At 41.9% G+C, this 21,853-nt stretch overlaps 1 protein-coding gene across 15 annotated transcripts in view; it reads left to right on the top strand.

Annotated features, from left to right (window-relative positions):
• Positions 1-21,487, top strand: part of BEND7 (BEN domain containing 7) — a 134,934-nt gene extending 113,447 nt beyond the window's left edge. For 2 of the 15 annotated variants that reach the window (XM_066280885.1, XM_066280900.1), the window contains exons 7-10: positions 5,588-5,707; positions 14,605-14,658; positions 15,705-15,877; positions 20,479-21,487. In XM_066280885.1, coding sequence (XP_066136982.1) covers positions 5,588-5,707; positions 14,605-14,658; positions 15,705-15,877; positions 20,479-20,682 — 551 coding nt within the window. In that variant the 3' untranslated portion in view covers positions 20,683-21,487. The other 13 variants (XM_066280887.1, XM_066280886.1, XM_066280889.1 and 10 more) reach the window with 13 other exon arrangements.
• The last annotated feature ends 366 nt before the right edge of the window (positions 21,488-21,853 follow it).

Here is a 21,853-nt window from a genome sequence, read left to right on the forward strand (position 1 = left end):
GGGATTTGAGCAGCCTGCAGGGAACCTGGTCTCCTCCTTCTTCACCTGCAGGCAGGTCCCAGGGTTCCCTCTCCTTTACACACGCCCAGTCTCAAATTGTCCCCAGGACCCAACTGCAGACAGCAAGCTCTTCCTCACCCTTGTTCTCAGTCCTCCTCAAGCTCTAGGAGTTTGGCAGATCTCATGAGGACCCAGCTTCCAGTTCTACTTGACGGTGACCTGACTTGCACTTGTCTGTTAGATCAGAAGTTAAAATTCAGTCATCATATCAGAAGTTGGGCTCACTGCTGGCCAGAGTTTTTGCCTATCAGAGGACTTCACAGTGAAATTAAAGCTCTGCTATCTACTCCTGTCCCTTTGAGTATCTGGAGGATCCAATGACTGCCTTTAAAACTCCATACTGTACTCTGCATTTCCCAGCATAGAGAGCCAGAAAACTGCAAATGAAGAGTCCTCTAGGAACTACTGTGTGAACACAGCTGTTTGGGGAAATTGGCCTCTCCACTCCGTTCTCAGCAGGTTGCAGTCAGACACGCCACACACTGCTGTGTTCATTGATGATTATATTAAATGCTGCATTTTGAGGGAAGGAAAGATCTGCTCAGCCACCGCTAGCTTATTCATTATTCATATGCAATTAAAGGACACAGCACAAATGAACGCAAGCATCTGATAAAAGTCATTATTCATGTACAGATCACATTGAACATTTGTCATTTCTCCAGTGACCTTAACATACTATTTGTGCCTTAGGATCTCAAATGATATATATTAAACAGTGTAGATGCCTTTTTAGTTTAATTCTTGGCCTTCATCCACTTGTTCAGATTACTTGGAATTGTTTAAAATTTAGTAGCGCTTGCTTCCCCGTACTATGTAAAAAAGAAAAAGAAAATTTCTTTTTTAGATCATTACAATCTAAGGATGAATGCAGATTGTTCTAGTATGATTCTTAATGAGCCACTGTTAAGTAGTAGGAGACCCAGTGCATTAATGCAATACTTCTCTTCACATCATTACTCTTAATGGAACTGTTACAGGATAATAGCTTGACCTTTATCTGTAGATTCAGAAAACAAAACGATATTCTGCTTACTCGATACCCCTATTCATATAGCCTACTGAGCATTTTCAGGTCAATACGATATTTTGGCTAAAGGCCTCATCTGCGCGTCCATTAAAATAGGATTTCATCTTCAGTATATAGATTCTATTCTGCTCACAAAAATTAGGGGATATTTCAAAATGAATATGAAGCAATAAAAAAAGGATTTGATTTTTTTATTAAACAAGATCATCAGAAAAGCAAACGACAGGTCAAAGAAAGTTGTGATTATACAAATGAGATGCAAAATCAGCTTTTATTTCATTGGTGAAAATGCACTATACAAAAGGCTGAAAGTACTGGAGTATCTGCATGTTCCCTGATCCTCTAATTTTTGTAAGCAGTATAGTTAAAAGTCTCTTTTAAGTATGAATGTAATTCATGAAATAAAATGTCAGTAATAGACCTAGTGGAAATATTTGTTTCTATAGATTTTTTTGAGAAGCCTGATGTGCCTTCAGTGGTCTCAGACACAGACCCAAGAGACAGAAACTTCACCTGGCTTCATTTCATTGAAATTGAAAAAGTTTTAACTGAAAAGAGCAAAAATAACCAGAAATCGTTGACTTTTTAATAACAGAATACCTGAACTCAAGATTGGATTCAAAAGATCTGCTTGGAAGCTCCTCACAGAGTGGGAGAAACATTCCAGAACCTTCCCTTTGGTTCTCCTAAACCTGGTTGTTGACACACGTAGTGACTGGGAGTCATTTTGATGCGGGCATGACCCAGATCTACTCTGTCAACTTGGAATCACTACTTTCTAATAGATGCTAATTTGGACATCTGTATTTCACAATCAAAGAAAAGAGGGGTTGCTATGGAAATTAAGTATATAAGTACTATTATATAATTATAAGGAGGGAGATGTGTACCTGCTAATACAATCCTTTCAGTACTATACATTTTCATATAAACTATAGGGTGCTAAATACAAATATTTTTTAGATTCATTAAAGCAGGACTTAGAGAATCTTTTGGCAATTCTCTGATAAATAAACACTATTGTGGGCATTTGAATGTAATAAAACCTGTTTCCTTAACTATATCATTTTCTACTAATTCAGATAGGCCTTCCTCCCTGACTTAGCCTACGTTTGTGAGCTCTTGTATTTGCTTCCATTAGGAAAAAAAAAACTAGAAAATATGTTTGTTAATTCATCAAATGTTTATGAGTTCTTACTCAGTACAAGGTACTATTGCAGGTGCTTTGAGGGAGACAAAATAAATGAAGACCGGGGGTGTCTTCAGCCTGATGTGGGAGATTCAAAAGCACAGCCACTCCCAGAGGTATCATTCCTTCTCCCTGTCTCCAGAGTGGAGACTGCTTACTCGCCCAGCCCACATAGCATTCACCGTACTGAGCAGCCTCGTTGACATTATCACCGATCCTCAATTCTGCTTCCTAACTAGCACTAGTCTGCCTACTTGGGTCCTTTCCGCTAAGACTCTTACCAGAGCTACATGTCTTATTCTCACTCCCCTATCATGCTGTCACCTTGGATAACTTCACGTGAAACATCCATCTGACATCCCAGCCACATAGTACCTGGACCTCACCCACAGTGACATTGACCTCTACTACTTTTCAGCATTCTCATCCAGAATGGCTCCACTGCCACCATTTATGCCCCGGCATCGTACTCTCAAACATCCTTATTCCATGACACCTCCTTGCCAACCCTGTTGATAGTTCCACTCCCTGGTCTCTAGATTTTCAGTCTGTGAACCTTTACATGGCTTCGCTTGCTTCCCAGATTTAGGTAGGAAGGGGGAGTGAGGAAAGTTGCGGTAGTTCATTCCAGGTGGCATCTTCACCAGCATCTCCAAGTGATTTGTATCCCTTTCTGCCAAAACTATCCAACAAAATTCTTACCCAAGACCAGCCCTACCATTCCATGTCTCCCCTCCCAAGGAGGACTGCAAGGTGCTGTGGGAGGAAAAGCTGGTCCCTTAAGATTGTCGCCAACACCACCGTCCTGCTTGGTGCCCTCACATTCCCAGTCTGCTGCTCCTACTTCTGTTCTCAGAGGCACTTCCAGATGGTCCCCACACTCCATTCCCTTCCTGGGAAGTTCAGTGAGGCCACAGGAGTGATTACTCCTCCCTGTACCCACTGCTCAATCTGCTTGAGTCTTCCCTTCCTCTGGGGTCAGGGAAAGAATTTCCTCCCCTCTGAGGGCCACCTCTCCACCCCTGTCCCAACCCATCACCTCCCAGTTCCTCTGGGGTGGTTCCTTTGATTGTCTTCTTTTTTCTGGATCCTATCATCCCTCAGCCCTCCTCCTTCCAGCCCTTCTTCCCTTCCTTCCCCAACTCAACACAGTTTTTTATTTATTGGTTGACTGACTGATTTAGACAGAGAGGAAACGAGAGAAAGAAACATTGATCTGTTCCTATATGTGCCCCATCCAGGGATCGAATGCACAACCTTTGCATATTGGGATGATGCTCTAAACAACTGAGCTATTTGGCCAGGGTCAACCCAGTTTTTTTGAGAGTGTCATCTGTGGCCACCCCCACCACTCCTTGATGACCTTCAGTGGACACTTTCCACACCTCCTTTCCTGGCCCTTTTTCCGTACTTAGACTGTGGGTCCCTCCTCTATTAGCCTTTACCACTCTCCAGCCTTTATCAGACGCCCTCTGTGATCCAGACTCTGGCCTGTCCTGGGCTCCTTCATGGGCTCCTGAGCCTTAATCTCCATTCAACCACTGGGGTTCTCTCTGGCTCTGCTTGAACAGCACTGTTTTCACTCAATCCCTTCTCCCTGGTTAACAGTTTTTTTTCTCTCATTTTAACTACCACCTATATGTTTGTGACTCTTCAACAGGTATCAGCCTGGACCCTTCCCTAAACTATCGACTTCTATACAGAAATAACTGCTAGCCATTTCCACAGGGGTGCTCCACGGATACCCCAAACTCGGCATGTCCCAAACCAAGCCAAGTACATCTGCCTCTCCCTACACGAATCTTCCCTTCTGTGGTTACCAGGTCGTGTGATTCAGCAGAAATGCTTGTTCTAGATACAGTTCTGGTCACCCCTCCCTCTTCACTAACACGGCCCTGACTCAGACGACCACAGTAGCTTCCGCAAAGGGACTCCTCAGGTCCGTCCTTCCCACTGCTGCCACGCGGCTCGCCCTGAACAGACCGACTCCTTATATTTGTATGTGGGTTTGTTTCCTTCTTTCAAATTACTTCTTTAGGATAAATTCCTAGGAGTAAGATTTCTAATCCAAACGTAGAACAGTTTTATGCCTCTCATTATATATTACATCATTTCCCAATAGGGTTTTATCAGCTTATGCCAACCAACAGTCATGTTAGAATGTGCCAGGTCCCCACAATTTTATCAATATGAACTATTAGCTTTTTTAATATTGTTCTTCTAATTAAGTAGGAATAAAGTGTCTTTTGCAATTTGGGGGTATACATATTAGCTGAACATTTTTCCTAATGTTTTTTGCTAAATACACTTTATTATCTATAGAGACTTTTGAAGTAGCTTTTTTATTTGAATGAGTGCTTTATATGGTGACAGATACTGAACATTTTCCGTCATATTTAGAACAATTAGTTTTTCTCATTCTGATGAAATGTTTATTTTCCATTCAATAGAAATTTTATAGTTTTACATAGTAGTTGAATCTGTCAACATTTCCCTTTGTCATTCTTTTTAAAAAGAAGCCTTTAAAACATTTTTAAATGTTTAAATATTGCCAGTGTTTTAAATGCCAAGAAGACAGTGTATGTGAGCACACAGTTGGTCTTGACCACACGGAGAGTGACTTGAGAAGTGCTCAGGAATGGCCTGTGAAGCAGAAAGGTCAGCACCAGTGCCTGTCTGTGCACTCACACATGGTGTGGCTTTAGTAAGACAGTTGTCTGGCCTTCCTCTCGTCCCATCCTATGACTCTCCATAGTTTCTTTCATGCTTAATATGTAGGTCTTTCCTAGAAGCCAACAGATTATTACAAGAGGTTGACTCAACATAGAATTGGAACTTCTGTTAAGATACAATTTCATTCTATTCATGCTGAGAACTGATTGAGTTAGTAGGAATCACCATAAGAACATCCATCTTTTTGTGTAATTTTACATTAGATTTTGAATTAATAACAAAAAATGTGAAATATTTTTATACAGTTGCTGAATTTTGTCATGGAGCCAGTGGACCCATGGGAAGAATTTTTTTCCTGCTCATAAGGCATATATATACATGGACATGGAACAAGTAGATAGAAATTACTATTTGTAGTTGGCTTCATTTTGAAGCACAGAACTTTTCTGTAGTCAGAGGGCCCTGCCAAGCTCCACTTTTCACCAAAGGATGTTATATGGATATTGAAGATATCTATTGCAGAACTGATATCTTTTAGCAATATACTTTTTATTTCTCCTTGGGAAATATTCCTGTTTCAGATCTGACTATATTATTTGTTAAAGCATTTAACAATATTTCACATTTCCTTTCAGTCTTCACAGAAAAGTACTGTACTGCTAATCATGTGGATAAACTTCCTGGCCCAAGAGACTGGGTGCAGATTCTACAGGATCAAATTAAACTGGCCAGAAGAAGGTTAAAAAGAGGCTCAGGTATGGATAAGCTGCAAGAAAATAATTTCAAAAGCCCTTTATTTAATTCTCAAGACATTGTGAAGCACAATACTTTGCACAAGGGCACTCCGTTGTCTCTTGCCTTTGGAAGGAGATGTGCTATATAATGTGTTGTGGTTTTGTAATTTAAAGTCTTAATTCAAATGAATTTTAAATTCACCTGAAGATTAAATAGTGAAAATGTGTCAGGCCATTGACTTTGGATAGTACAAAGGAAAAAGATTGCTAACCTCATCTGTGGGTGTATGTATTGTGTGGATGAAACTGGGTCTCTCTCTTATGATTTGTTTCCATTATTTATTGATTTTTGTTTGTTTGGATCTGCCTGACTTTATAAAAAGGACTATTTGTTTAAGGTAAAAAATAACAATAATCATCATGAAACATCACATGAAATAGAGAGGGATTTTTTAAGTCAAATATTTATTTGTTTGTTTGTTTATTTATTTATTTATTTGGTGAGAGGATGGGAAATAGGCAGACTCCCACGGGCGCTGTACCTGGATCCACACAGCAACCCCATCTTGGGCCAATGCTTGAGTACTTGGCTATTTTTAGTGCCTGAGGCTAATGCACTCCAAGGAGCTATCCTCAGCACCCAGGGCTGATGCTCAAACCAATCAAGCCACTAGCTGCAGGAGGAGAAGTGGGAGAGAAGGGATAGGAAAAGGGGAGTAGAAGCAGATGGTCGCCTCTCCTGTGTGCCCTGACCGGGAATTGAACCTGGGACATTCATACGCCAGGCCGACACTCCATCCAGTGAGCCACCAGCCAGGGCCTATAATTATTTTATTATTTTTTATTTAAACCTGGGCTTGGTGTTTCTGGATTTTCTTCCAGGAAAAGTAAACACTAGTTGAATTGTGACTATTTAGTCATTAAGTTTCAACCTCCCAAAAATGACAGTGGGTCATTATTTCTCATTATTGCAGTGAGGAATTTCTTTGAGATAAGCTTTCTGCTGTCATGTAAAAATAATCATCTCTAGGAAGTCACACACCTCTGGATTTTTTAAAATCCTGATTAAACTTAGGATACCTGGCCTGCGCAGAGCCTTTGGTGTGGCTGGAGTGTGAAGGTCAGGGAGTCCTGAAATGTTTCAGGCCTGGGTGTCCTGGGGGTCCGTGAGAATGGCAGTACAAGCGCATAAGGCTGTGTCATTGATAGATCCCTTTATGTGAATTCACAGTGAGTAGTCATCACTGGGACAGGACGCACGAAGGAGCACAGTGCCAGCCTCCAGAAGAGCTCCTGGCACAGGCTGAGAATGCCCTTGTTGCAACGGTGAGACACATGGGCACCAAGGGACCCAGTGGTTTCAATGTGGAAAACCTTACAGCTCTATTCTCTAAAAGTAGCTCTCAGGACTCTAAAATATTCAGCTATAGGGTCATCTTTATAGGCTGTACCTGAGCATCCTTGACCTAACTATAATAGAATTACATAGTAATTTATAAAGCTCTAGGTCCCAAAGTCATGTCCAAAAAATAAAGTAAATATTTAACTGTAGATATTTTATTAAAAATCTTCCCTTTGTCCATTTTAACTTTTTGCTTTCTTTTATACATAATTGAAGCTCTTTTTATAAAGATCAATAAACTACTAATATTTTTAATTGGTAAAAAATGTATTATCACAGCAGGTAATAAGTCATAATGAGGTCGAAAGGTCTGGTTCCCAAGTCTTTAAGAATGCTCTTTACTAGCTCTGGGCCTTGGGCATATCACCCCATCTTTCTAATCCTCAGTGTCCCTCTCAAGAAGTGGACATAAACATAAAGCCTGCCTCAGTTGTTGTGAGGCTCCAAACACAGGTTGTATATGAATGTATTTATATGTGAAGCTAGTTGTATCCTTTCTAAGAATGTCTGTGTCGTACACAGCAGGGCCTGGCTGCTGCGGAGGTCACTGAGGAACTCATAACCCCCTGTGTTCTAGGTCAGGGGACTATCAGGTTATACCTGGGCAGTCCTGCTTTACCACTGTTGTCCCAGCATAATCATTAATAACCCCCTTTTGCTCTCAGAGGTTTTCAGGATTGAGTAAATGATCTGGTCATCCTCCTACTCCCTCAGTGTCTGCTACCTTCTTCTCCTTCATTTTAAATCATCACAGATAAACACAGCATGATAGCGTGGAAAGAACTGGTCTGACTTCCCAGCTCTGAGCTGCCATTTACAAGATCCTGGGACTTTGGACAAATTCAGCCTCTGTGAGCCTTGAGTTCTTCATTATATAACAAGGCTACAGCTACCTCAGGGTTGTTTTCAGGGTTAGAATTAGACAATGTGAAGTATTGCCACTAAAAGAGAACTGATACGTAATGATGCTCAAAAAACTGTTCACAGCCTCATCTTCCTTCCCATTGCCAACAAAAGGCAAAACAACTCCTCCGTCCTTGCCGTAGCTTCAAACCACTGCCTTCTCTTTCTCCTGACATTGTTGATCGAAATTCTTCCAAAAGGGTTTGCATCCATGTTTGGGCTCTCCCATCCCAGTTCACTTTAGACTTTATTGAATTTATTGCACTTGCCCTCTGACCTCACTCCTCTACGTGAGCTCTCGCTACAGTCACACCCCAATGATCAGATTTCACTTTCTATTTCTATTAACGCTCTGGCTCAACCTCCATGTTGATTCTTACTCTGTCAAATCTCATTCTTTTTGAAACTCTTTGCTTGGCTTCTATGACTTCATTTTCTTTGTTTCGCCCCCAAATTTTCTGGCAGTGCCTTCAGCCTCCTTCACTGCTCTCTCTCTTCTCCGCCTGTCTCCTAAACCCAGGATTCCCAAGTTTTAATCCTTGGTACTGGTTCCATTCGAAATCTGTACTCCTGGCTGGAACAGTCCCATCATCAGTGGCTGTCAGCTGTGCAGCCCCAGACATGGCCACGGCCTGAGACCCTAGACTTCATTCTCTGTACCTCAGCTAATGAAATGTGGTCTTGCCTTCCCCATCTAAACACTCCTGCTAGCTTCCTCTCACCCTCAAAGTAAACTCCCTTCTAAGTACATACCCTGCCCCAGCGTGGCAGGCAAGTTTCTGCACAATCAGCTCCACCCGCTCTTCACCAGCCTCAACTCCTGCAGACTCTCCCTGTTCTGAAAAATTCTAGGTTTTCAAACTCATCCTTTCCCTCTTCCCAGAAAACAATGCCTCCTCCTGTCACATTATCAAGGTTCTTTCTCCTGGAGTCTTCTGCCATCGGAATAGTTACCCACCTGTTTACTCCAATGGCCAGGAGAGCTTCAGGAGCAGAGATGGTATCTGAGTCATGTTTCTACCCCAAGTATCCAGAACAGTGTGGGGCACAGAGTGGCACCCATGAATGAACCAACAAATCAATCAATGGAAAAGAAGGAGCAATAGTCCTCAACAAAAATGTCTTATTGTTTAGCTCATTCAGGTCATGTGAGATCCTGGAGAATATTCTATCATCAGTTCCTTCCTGGAGGTTCAAATACTTATCCCCAAACCCACAGGGCAGCAATGTCCCTGAGCTCTGTCCTCGGGAAAAAGGTCCTTGCTTGGGCTGCTCATGGCTCCTTAGTTTATGCCTGTGGCTGCTCACTTGGCCAGGCTAAGGTGCCCTTTCTTTCTCCTCCCGAACCCTTTCTCTTCTTTCCTTCTCTGCACCCTCATCTTCTTAGTTGCCTCCCAATTTCCTCTCTTCTCCCTTCCTCCCCTAAAGGTTGAGAATCTTGTGTCATGTCGCTTGACCTCACTCAGGGTAGGTTAACTAAGTACCACCTACAAAGATTCACTCCTGTCTGGCAGGGTCTCATGCCTTCTTAGGCTAACACCTCCTGCCTCAGCCACCAGTCACCTCACAAAAGCCCTTTGTATCACTTCAGCTCCTTTAGACTTCAGGCTTCAGGAAAGGACCGGGGCAAAAAAAAAATGTTTTCCAGTGAATGGCAGGTGTTATCAAAAATGATTGCCTCGTTGTTTTCCATGGTAAGTAATGCCATTTTGAGCCCTGGTGCCATCTTGGGTGCTATATCAATTTGGTTTTAGATCCCAAACCAAATTTCAAGTGTGAAGCCTAGTGCTGTGCTTGCTGGTATTAAGTTGGTCTTGTGTTGCCTAACTTCTGCCTTGGCATTCTTGACTGGGTATGTAAGAACCTCCATTTGCCTATTGATTTGCAGGGGGAAATTGATTGTTTACTCCCCCCCCCCCAAAAAAGATACTAAATATAATATTCAGGTTTGAGAGAGATCCAAAGTTTGTCATAGTGAAGAGACCCAAATTTAACACTCATCCAAAGGAAAGGAAACAGGCCAAAGCAGAGCAAGAACCAGCCACCCTTTGGTTCACCACACACTCTACCAACACACTGTCCCACTGCGCCACCACCTTCTAGCCTGAGACAGGCTAGCGAATTTCTCCACTCAGAATCCACAGAAGCATGCCCATGCCTTCCCGCTTCACAGGGGCTGCTAGGAGGAAGTGGAAAACATGAGGAGTGCGTGGAGCTCCTTGTGAGCTTGAGGGAAAGGAACTATAAATTCAGAATGCTGCTGTTACTAGTTCCGGTGCTGCAGAGACAACCCGGAGAAACGCAGGAGAGGGCTTGGTGATACAGAGCGTGCGCCTCTGGCTGGAGATGATTACAAGCCCTGAAAGGCCTGAAACGTTGAAGACAAATGGTGGAGAGAAGACTGTCAAGTGTCTACCGAGCACTGGCGAGACCTCTTCTCAGAGACACAGAAATGACCTTCCTGGCAATGGGCCACGTGATTGAAATAGAAAAGGTTCCTCATACATTATATTTTATACATAAACACACCCCGTTTTTTTTTTTTCTATTACAAATGCTAAGACCAATTATTTTGAGCTCAGGTCTCCACTCTTCCTCACTTCCCCCCAACAAGCAGACATGCAGATGTGCACACAGTACCAACTGTTTTCCGCATTTCTGTTTCTTTTTCCCACAACTGGCCAGGGAACACACTTCTTAACCAGCTCAGCATTTGTCACATAACACAGGCTCCTTTCCATGTGCCTGTGCCTATTTCTACAGAACAGAACCCAAACTATGGACTGCTCCCCACCCTTCCCTTCCACTGGGATGTTATCATCACATTTGATTTTGGACATTTTCACTTTGATCGCGGTTTAGATCAGCAGTTCTCAACCTGTGGGTCGCGACCCCGGCCCCTGTGTTTTGGTCGTTCGACCCCCGCCGGGGTCGCGACCCACAGGTTGAGAACCGCTGGTTTAGATTATCTGCCTGGATATTTGGGATCAGCACCTTGGCCACTTCCTGCCTCTCTGGCAGGTTGTGTAAGCGTCTGAAAAATAGAAGGGGCCTCCAGAACCAACCCTGACTTACAGACTAGCCAGAACAATGGCCAGCAGCAGTGACCTGCCAAATAAAGCTTTTCTCTCCCACTTTTTTCACATCCTGATTCACTTTGTTCTTCTCAAGCAACACAAAAGTGGAACCCTAGCAAATTGAAGCCAGAACAACTTGCACTTCCGTTGTCCTGCTGATAGGTCCTGAGAGGCCTCTCAATAATATTGCCTCCTCTCCTGCTTTTAGTCTTGATTATTTTCTGTCTGACTGATAATCCAAGCAGTGTCTCATAGATATTCCATGACTTTAACCTTATTTATCATATTTGGCTCAATTCCTGGAATGAGATGGAGATTCCACCTGGGCAAGCTAATCAACTCAGTACTTTAGGAGGCTCATCTGCCTCTGGGAAAAGTGACCCAGGCAGCTCTGGAAGACTGTTACATGTCACATGAGGCCAAATAGGAATTCATTTGGGGCTCTCGTTACATGTAATAATTTCTTTTTCTATCAAAAAGAAGAGTGATTCCTTTCCTGGTGTGGATTTTTATCATTTTCATTAGATTATTTCCTCAGAGCTGAAATCACAATTTTGGGTGTGTTAGTTCTAAGAGTGAAGCTGTCACTGCTATTACATTTTCATCGGACTTGCTCAATCTTTTCCAAATTTCACAATTTCACTGTCACCAGGAAAGAAAGACAGTAAGCTTCTTGTTACAGACAGATGTTATAACTAAATTTAAGTATTAAGAACACAGTCATGTTCTTCCTCCATGACACTGGGCGCTGTTCATGTAGATAGCATACACCAGGGGTTGGGAACCTTTTTGGCTGAGAGAGCCATGAACGCCACATATTTTAAAATGTAATTTTGTGAGAGCCATACAATGACCTGTATACATTACGTATTATCCAATAAAAATTTGGTGTTGTCCGGAGGACAGCTGTGATTGGCTCCAGCCACCCACAACCATGAACATGAGCGGTAGGAAATGAATGGATTGTAATAGATGAGAATGTTTTATATTTTTAACATTATTATTTTTCTTATTAAAGATTTGTCTGTGAGCCAGATGCAGCCATCAAAAGAGCCACATCTGGCTCACGAGCCATAGGTTCCCGACCCCTGGCGTACATAAATTTACATATTTTTTTTTGTTTATATAATTCTGGTTGTGCTAAATTGCCTAAGCCAGCTTTTAAAAAATGAGGATAAATGAATTACAAAGAGAAGATCAACTGATAACCAGAACAGATTTTTTTTATATAATTTTATTTTTTAATGGGGTGACATCAATAAATCAGGATACATATATTCAAAGATAACATGTCCAGGTTATCTTGTCGTTCAATTATGTTGCATACCCATCACCCAAAGTCAGACTGTCCTCTGTCACCTTCTATCTAGTTCAGAACAGATTTTTGTTATACTAAATGAAAAGCAATTATACATGGAAAAGGGAGAAAATTACTGAAGTATAAAATGAACTAAAACTTGAAGACTTGCCCTGACCAGTTGGCTCAGTGGTAGAGCATTGGCCTGGCATAGGGATGCCAGGTTTGATTCCTGGTCAGGGCACACAGGAGAAGCGACCATCTGCTTCTTCACCATCCTCCTCCCCCTTCTCTCTCTCTCTCTCTCTCTCTCTCTCTCTTTCTTCCTCTCCTGCAGCCATAGCTCAATTGGTTCCAGCACATTGGCCGTGGGTACTAAGGATGGCTCCCTAGAGCCTCTGCCTCAGGCACTAAAAGTACTTTGTTGCAAGCATGGCCTCAGATGGGAGAGTATCGACCCCAAACGGGGGTTGCCAGGATGACCCTGGTCGGGGCACATGTGGAAGTCTGTCTCACTGTCTGCCTCCTCTCACTTGGAAGAGAAGGAGGAAAAAAATAAAAACTTGAAGATTTAAAAACAAGCTCATAATGATACATGTGATATATGTTTGGACAGGTAATAGCAAAGAGATGAAAATCCCAGGCATAAACCTGAGTCAAATCCTTGGCAGTGTACTTACTGGCTGTATCACCTTAGGCAAATTTCTTAACCCCTCGATCTCAGTTTCCTCATTTGTTAAAATGGATATAATAACAGACCTTTGGGGGTTTTCTAAGGGTTAGATGATACAATGCATGTAAAGTACTCAGTGAGTGGAAAGCATCTAGTAAATGGTGGTGGCTAGCATAACTATTGTTATTACCGCTGGGGAATTTTTTTAAATCTTAGACAATGAAAGAATTACCATATAGTTTATCTGCCTTTTTAAATCCACTCAAACCAATTGGAAGAAGATAATGTCTTCTAAATATAAAAATAACATGTTTGTTATTTTTTAAATATATAGAATAATTTTAAAAAACCCAAAGAACAAAATTTTAAATACCCATAAGCCTTTCATCCAGAGAAACACTGTTAACATTTTAGGTTGTCCTGTATTTTCTCAGTAAATGTACATACAGAATTTTTTCTTATTGCTTGACTTGAACGTTTTTGTTGTTCAGTATTCATCTACAACATAATTTTTAGTGGTTTCTACTCTTTTCTAACCAAAATTGACCTTGACTAGTCTGTCTCTTCTCCATGTTCTCGCTTTGTGGTGAACTGAGCAAGTCAGCAGACAGTGAGTTCTCCACTGCTATCAGTGTAGCACACTGAAAACAAATGTGAGAGCATCAACAGAAGGGAAACCTTTGAACCCTGATTTTGTTTAGAGCACCAGCAATAATAGTGTTGATTTGCTTCACAAAGCGTTACAACGTGATCCCAAGGCAGCCCTCAGTAAGTACACTGAGGACCGGGAAGGTGGCTTTAGGCAGAAAACTTCCAGTGGGGCCCTGGGACATAGAGCACTGCTGCAACTATCCCAGTGGCACGATGACACGTTTTGACCTGTCCTGTAGCATGCTGGTGAGATAGATAAGCCTGTCAGTTCTCAGGAAACATATGGGCACCTTCTTTTATGTATTTAATGGAAGGTTTTCTGTGACTGAAAGATCTACCTTTGGAAAACTCTTAAGGAAATTGAATGTATCAGAGATGAGCAAAACTTTGCATTTTAAAACATCAATGTGATGGGTCGAGTCCTTTCAAGAAATGATTATCCCTTCTGATCTTCTTTATGACTGAATTGATGCCAACTTAGATTGGCAGTTCTAGGATCTGAATTTCCAGTCATCTCAAAAGAAAGATTCATTTTCAAGATCTCCTATGCCCTCCCCACAGGAATGGTTCTTGAGATTGACAAGCAAAATTCTACCACAGGACTTCACGACCTCCATGCCTTCAAAGATCATATCTAAACAGTTCACCCCAAATTCTAAGTGGATACTTAACCCTATGTAGATAAGTGAAACACACTGGACAGCATCAATGATGGGTAGAATACGTTTCATAAGACAAAAAATTTAATATAGGAAAATTGATTTTTATATCACATTAAAATATTTTATTCAAATATTAGTACTAAAATCTGTAATGCGAACCAACTGGAGCTGAAAAGAGAAAAGAAAGGTGAAAACTCTGCAATGGATGTGCTGCCTCAAACTGATGAGATTCGTGTTTTCTGTTTGTAACCAGCAGAGGTGGCTGATGGTGACGAAAGACTGGACAGCATCTCTCTACCACCAACAGGTAACACACATCACATTTCCATCACCCACTGGAAAATACAGCACGGGAAAATGTTTGCTTTGGAAATGTTAACATTAGAGATGAGGAAGCTGAGCAACACGCTTCTGTAACAGACCAGGCGCTAGTAAGCAGAGGTTCTCAGCACCCTCTGCTTGGATATTATTTTTCACTTTGAGTGTGAAAAGCTCCACTTTTTCTATACAGTTTCATATTCTTAAAAACTTCAGAACAGAAAGTCCTAAGAATTTAGTGTCACAAGATTTTGCCTCACAAAACCTTTGGATATTAAAAAATATTTTAACATGATAGGACGTTTCTTTTTGGAACAGAGATCCCCAGTTTTATGATTAAATTCATGTCCATTCTATCCTTTCCCGCCTGCTGCAGAGGGCTTTGAGAGGCAGTCATTGATTTTCATACAGGGGCAACCCATGAATATTGTGTTTTAATTGAGTGAGTAAATAAACCCATTCATCTGGCATGGGTGGCACACTACTAACATTATAACCAGATTCCAAACACAACACTTCATTGAAGCATCTGCTACAATGGCAAGCCGCTGACATAATTCCAGCTTCACATTATGTAACTCTCAAGTGATCTACTTCTGACCCTGGTCTCCTGCCTCTGCATCAGCTCATCCCTGAGAGCTGGAGGGACAGGTGTCTGATCACTATCCATGTGGCAAACAGTTTATTCCTTCAGTTGGCCCCAGGACTCTTTATTGACTGCTATTAAAAGAGGACTCAAAGATTTCCTGCCCACAAAACCCTGTTGCACAAAAAGCCCTCTAAGTGAAAAACCTCAACTCAATGTTTTCTCCTCTAGATTTGGGCTGGTCAGTTTTAAATGGAAATCAGCAAATATGAGTGAACTAGCTAGTCTGTGTAGGCACTGTACTGTGTTATGTGTTCGTTTATAGCCCCTTATCCTGAGATAGCAGCCAAAGCAAAGTTCAGAGGTGTAGGACAGACATGTTATTGAACATCGGAGCAGTGAGAAAGTTCAAGCATGTAAATTATACAGTGTTTTCTGTCATTGAATAGCTAAGCAACAGATCAACATACAAATAAAAAAGGACCTGCTTACCGTATATAGTCATTATATAAAAGGGATTTCTCTTCTTGCTTGGCTACGAATGAAGAGAATTGAAATGCATGATCTCTACTGTTCCTTCCGCTTCTGTCCTCCGAATATCAGGACAACTCATATTAGCCATGTGCGTATCACCCTGGCCCATTCCCAGTACGTCCATGAAATACAACTGACAGTAATGAAATTGTGCAGTCAGGAGGCGCCGTGGCAGAGTACCATGGCGCTCTGGTTGTGTTTTCCAGGTTTCCTCCCCTCCAGCTGTTGTGCCAGGGCATTTGCACTGCCTGTCTTCACTGTCATCTGACACAGTGGGCTTTTTAAAATTACTTGAAAACCACTCCCCTTTGTGTTTTCCTGTCTGAAGATGGAGGCAGAGAGATGTTCCAGATGAGAAAATTTAACACAGGGCATGGTAGAACTTCATGGAATTGAAAAGAATTTTAAAGACTCTGAGAACGAAGGAATATTAGAGATCATCTCGCCCCATACCTTCTTTTTATTCAGTTCTTTTATTTTACAGGTAAAAAGCCTGAGGCCCAGAAACACTAAATGACTTTCTCAAGGTCTCACAGTTGGTTGGTGGCCTAGCCAGAGCCCAGGCCTCTCGACCACATAACTTTCTTATATCTAAGCCAAAGCCAGCTTTTCTCTGAATGTTTCTGAACATCCCAAGAATTGATGGATGTACTAATCCCTTTAGGATTCCACCTCACTGTCTCCCTGTCTCCACAATTAGAATGTCCATTGTTAAGACCCCTGGAAATGCACTGTGGTTTCAAATTCATGGTGTTCTAGGGCCCTGGCTGGTTGGCTCAGCCATAGAGCGTCGGCCTGGTGTGCGGGGGTACCCTGGTTCGATTCCCAGCCAGGGTACATAGGAGAAGCGCCCATTTGCTTCTCCACCCCCCCCCTCCTTCCTCTCTGTCTCTCTCTTCCCCTCCCGCAGACGAGGCTCCATTGGAGCAAAGATGGCCTGGGCGCTGGGGATGGCTCCTTGGTCTCTGCCCCAGGCGCTAGAGTGGCTCTGGTCGCGGCAGAGCGACGCCGGAGGGGCAGAGCATCGCCCCCTGGTGGGCAGAGCATCACCCCTGGTGGGCGTGCCGGGTGGATCCCAGTCAGGCGCATGCGGGAGTCTGTCTGACTGTCTCTCCCCGTTTCCAGCTTCAAAATTCATGGTGTTCTCTCTCAAATGTTGCACAAGGCAATGAGGTCATAATGAAGACAGGAGTAGAAACAGCCCTGCAAGTCTTTTCACTAGACTCTTGATATTTGACACAAGTTACTAACCAGCATGACAAATAATATTGTTTATCTTTTAGAAAAGGGGAAAGGAGTTCCGAGATTGGTGCCCCAAATCTGCAGTAATGAAATTAAATAATCTTGATTAGAGCCTGACCAGTGATAGCATAGTGGGTAGATTGTCAACCTGGGATGCTCTGGTCCCTAGTTCAAGATCCTGAGATCGCTGGCTTGAGCATAGTTCGCCAGCTTGAGCGTGGGGTCACCAGCTTGAGCATGGGATCAGAGACATAATCCCAAAGTCACTGACTTGACCCCAAGGTCACTGGCTTGAGCAAGGGGTCACTAGCTTGGCTTGAGTCCCACCCTGTGACCCCCCCCAATCAAGGCATGTATGAAAAGCAATCAATGAATAGCTAAAGTGAAGCAATTACGAGTTGATGCATCTTATCTCTCTCCTCCCTCTTTCTTTCTCTCTGTCAAATCAATTTGTTTTTTTAATATCTTGATTAGATAGCTTGTCTCTTGATTGCCATCAAAGTAAAACCCCAAGCTGGTGGCTTCTCTGACAACTAGGCTACTACTTATCCCTCCGTCCTTGCATGTGCCCTGAGGAGACAGTCCAAGAGGAGAACTTTGTTATTCTTATACAGGGGCTTTGTGCTGGGATTTGAGATTCACTGGCCAGAACTTTATTTTGTTTCTCTGAGCTGGCAACAGTTAGTCCTTTTTAAAGATTTAGCAATGCCTTTATTAACTCTCAGGGGTTTTTTTTCCTTCCACATATATTGAGGAGGGTAGGATAGAGGTAGAATTCCTTACTGTTTCTGTGAATCAGAATCGAGCAGGTCAGAGTTACTGTCTGGCTGTCAAGTGACATTTGTTTCAATTCATTACATGTAAGCAAACTTCTGTGTCTAGTCTTAATAAAAATGGATACAGATTTTATAGTGGAAAAACTTTTTTTTTTTTCTTAGTATTTTTCTGAAGCTGGAAACCGGGAGAGACAGTCAGACAGACTCCCGCATGCGCCCGACTGGGATCCACCCGGCACACCCACCAGGGGCGACGCTCTGCCCACCAGGGGGCGGTGCTCTGCCCCTCCGGGCGTTGCTCTGCCACGACCAGAGCCACTCTAGCGCCTGGGGCAGAGGCCAAGGAGCCATCCCCAGCACCCGGGCCATCTTTGCTCCAATGGAGCCCTGGCTGTGGGAGGGGAAGAGAGAGACAGAGAGGAAGGAGAGGGGTTGGAGAAGCAGATGGGCGCTTCTCCTATGTGCCCTGGCCGGGGATCGAACCCGGGTCCCCCGCACACCAGGCCGACGCTCTACCGCCGAGCCAACCGGCCAAGGCCAAAACTTTTTTTTTTATCTATTTTTTCTCAACCCTGTCAGGGAGCATTGTTGAACAGCTCCCGGGAATCAGACCGGTGTTAGTTCTGGTGAACAAATGCCTGCCCTCAGAGAGCCCCCGGAGCAGTATGACAGACAGGGGCCAAGACACAGTGCAGCCGGGTGTGGAGAGAGCTCTCTGATAATGACAACAGAACATCCAGGATTGGAAAACAGTTTTTAGTGGAGAAAAAAAAAAGAGTATACAGAAAATAAAATCATAACAGTGCTTTCTCAAAGTGTATAAGGAGGCTCCTGAATTTGAAATAGAGTAGTGCTGAGCTCATCTTGGTTTAACGATCTTGGTCATAAATTGGCATTCTTTTACATAAGTTTTAAAAATTAAGAAATAAAAGTGTAAGGAAGAAAATGTAAATTAATTTTACCACCCAAGACAAGCATCACTGGGTGTTTTTCCCACAGACTTTTCTCTATATTTATTTGATTTACCCAATGGAGATCAAATACATAAAAGTTTATTTCCTGAGGGTTTTTTTTTAAACCTAACAGGCACTTTCCATCTTATTATAAATTTTCATAGACATTATTCTAATAGCTGCATGATAGTCTGTTTTACAGGTAAATTATACTTTATTTAGCGATTTTCTTTTACTGGACAACATAAGGTCATACTCTAATAGTAATACACATTTAAGGACTTTCTTGCAAAAATAATCATTACAGATTTTTACTGGCTAAAATTGCTCATCTAACACAACTAAAGCCTTGGCTAAAAATTTGTGACTTAAACATGAAACACAGATATCTCACCAATAACATTCTTTATGTAGGCAGACTGCCTCTAGCCGTGTCATAGGAAAGCTTACAATTCCTCTTTAGAGAAGTGGCCCCTCTTCATTTTCTTGTCTCTGTTGTAGGTAATATATTTGACACCAAGAGAGAAAACACTGAAGACACAGAGCCAGATTTCACTACCTAGACTTTCATGTAGTGACAATGTTCATTAGCATATGCACCTCTTCCCTTTGAACTTCCTCAAAGAGCCACATTAGCATTTCAGTTTACCACAAAGTACAAGTGTTCTGTGAAGTTTACCCATCCTGTCTGAATAGTTTTCATGTACTATCTGTGTCATCTGTGATAAGCAAGCCTCCAATTTAATATAAGGTTTTTTAAAAAATCATTCTTAGAGTTGATTTATCATCATTGAAGTTAGTTCATTGTTCATTTAAAAGAAGCAACTCTCTTCCCTGTTTTTTTTTTCCCCCAAAACCTCATTGTGAATATGTGGAATTTTGAAGTACATTTATTTTAACATAAACTGCTGAGATGCTATGTAAAGGAGAATGACACTTTCCAATACTGAGGAAGCAGTTGTTAAGGCCAAAATGAATTAGACCTTTATCAGCTTAAAAGATGAAAAAGATGTTTTGAGAGACAGGATAGCCCTGCTCTGTTAGATGAAATCATCTGTGACATCAGTTCCCCCCAAATAACCATTTGTAACTAAGTGCAAATGATAAAGGGATTCTGAAGAAAGTAAAACCTTTTGCTTCAGTTGTGTCGACACAATGACAAAACTCATTGAAAGGTCAGAAACTCAGAGTAAGAAGTTATCTACATGATATCTAACAACTATTTTGACTATAACAAAATAAAACTATTTTGTTAACTGAGTGGTTAGGTCAGTGTTCTGGAATTGTGTGGCAACCAGCCACAGGTGTATTTCATTAACATTACATATTTTATTTGGTTCCTTGTACACTTACACTTTACTTTCTATTAAACCAGCAAATGAAAATCTGGATTCATTTTAAAGAGATATCATGCCATGCTGATACTTGTTTTACAGAAACATTTACATCTAGATTCCTTTCTCTAACAAGATGGTGAATTAAAAATACCATTTACACCTCATTGACTGCATAAAGCTAACTACTTTTAATCTTTGGCACTTGACCCAAAGGCCAAATTTTGGCTTAAAAGAAATTTGGACTAGAAACACCAAACCCCGAGGGGAAATTGTTGTGCTATGTTTAACGCTTTCCCCAAGCACTTACTGTATCCAGTCATAGAGTGTTAGAGCTTGAAATTATTGTAGACATCCCTGAGTCCCACCCCCTCCTTTTTTCAGGTGAGGCAGCTGAGGAGTGAGGGTCATGGCTGTCCAGGGCCAGGTAACCCTTCGGTGGCCTGGCCAGACCTAGCACCTAAATGCTTTACTCCCCTGTCCAAGGTACTTGTGCCACATCACACTGAGCAGCTAAGCCTGAGCGAAGAGAAGAGCTCTGGGTTGAATCAGTTCCCCACTGAAGACCAGCTCATCAACCAACGATGACAGGAAGATAGTTCTAGGTGTGGCTTGTGGAATCCATCCAGCTGCTAGGCAACGACATCTCATGTGTGTGTGCCGTTTAGTTGTCTTCTTTTTGAAACTACGAGGAAGGTTCAGAGTGATTGTTTCCATCACACCCTGAGTTAGCCTTTTACATTTGAGGCCGGCTAGTACTCCCTCCCCTGAAACCATTCCCTCCGTTCATCAAGTGTCTGGTGAGCTACTATGAACCAGGCCTTTTGTTTTTCTGCAACATACATTTTAAAACTTGCCTGCTGCCTCTCAGAAGAAAGTATTTCTCAAGGGAGTTGAAAAGATTAGTGACTTTTTTACTCTATTACAGCAAGATGGATATATTACTGATAAAGGTAGAAACGCTCGCCTTCCCACTGTGGAAGCTGTTAAACACACACCACAGATACCCAAAGCACGCTCTCCCAAGGATGTGCAGTGGATCCCCAAATTGGCAAACAGATCATAAAAGTACAAGAGTGAAATTGTTTTTTGTAAATTAAAATTGTACTTGTGTTTACTTACTGTGACTACTGTTCAGACTCTATTCAGAAATCCTTTCTATAGGCTTTCTTAGCAAAAACAAATTATTCCATATCTGTGAATAATTTCAATCTTCTGTATATATGTTTTATTGATATGTATATATTTAGATTTTTTAAAATTACTATGTTCTTAAAAAATATTCAACACAAGGCTAGTTGTAAAAATGGTGTATGACATTGTGTTGTGATATCAACCCCCAAGAAGCTCTTCATGTCCATTCTGGAAGAACCCAATAAATTAATTGAATGTGCCTATGTTGTGCTGCCTGTCTGTGTGCCAGTCCTCCTGTGTTTATGAAGAGGAGTCAGTGCTAGTCATTAATTAAAAGGTATTAGTAATACTCTGGTGATCTTTTGCAAAAATTTTTATCTTCTTATGAAGGACATAAATTTTTAAAAATAAATAAACTAGATGCTACCAGGAAAAGTACCTTCAAACATAGAAAGTCACAGGCTCTGCCTAGTAGTTAGATCAATGGCTGTAGCAAGCCCTCTCCTCCAGTACACTTAAGCATTAAACGCTGATATGCTTGAAGCCTAATTTTAAATGAATTAAGTAGCTTCATAATCTTTACTCAAAAGGTTAAGCCCTGCTTCTATGGAAACAACACATCAGA

Source organism: Saccopteryx bilineata, chromosome 5, assembly GCF_036850765.1.
Source record: "Saccopteryx bilineata isolate mSacBil1 chromosome 5, mSacBil1_pri_phased_curated, whole genome shotgun sequence".
Lineage (NCBI taxonomy): Eukaryota > Metazoa > Chordata > Mammalia > Chiroptera > Emballonuridae > Saccopteryx > Saccopteryx bilineata.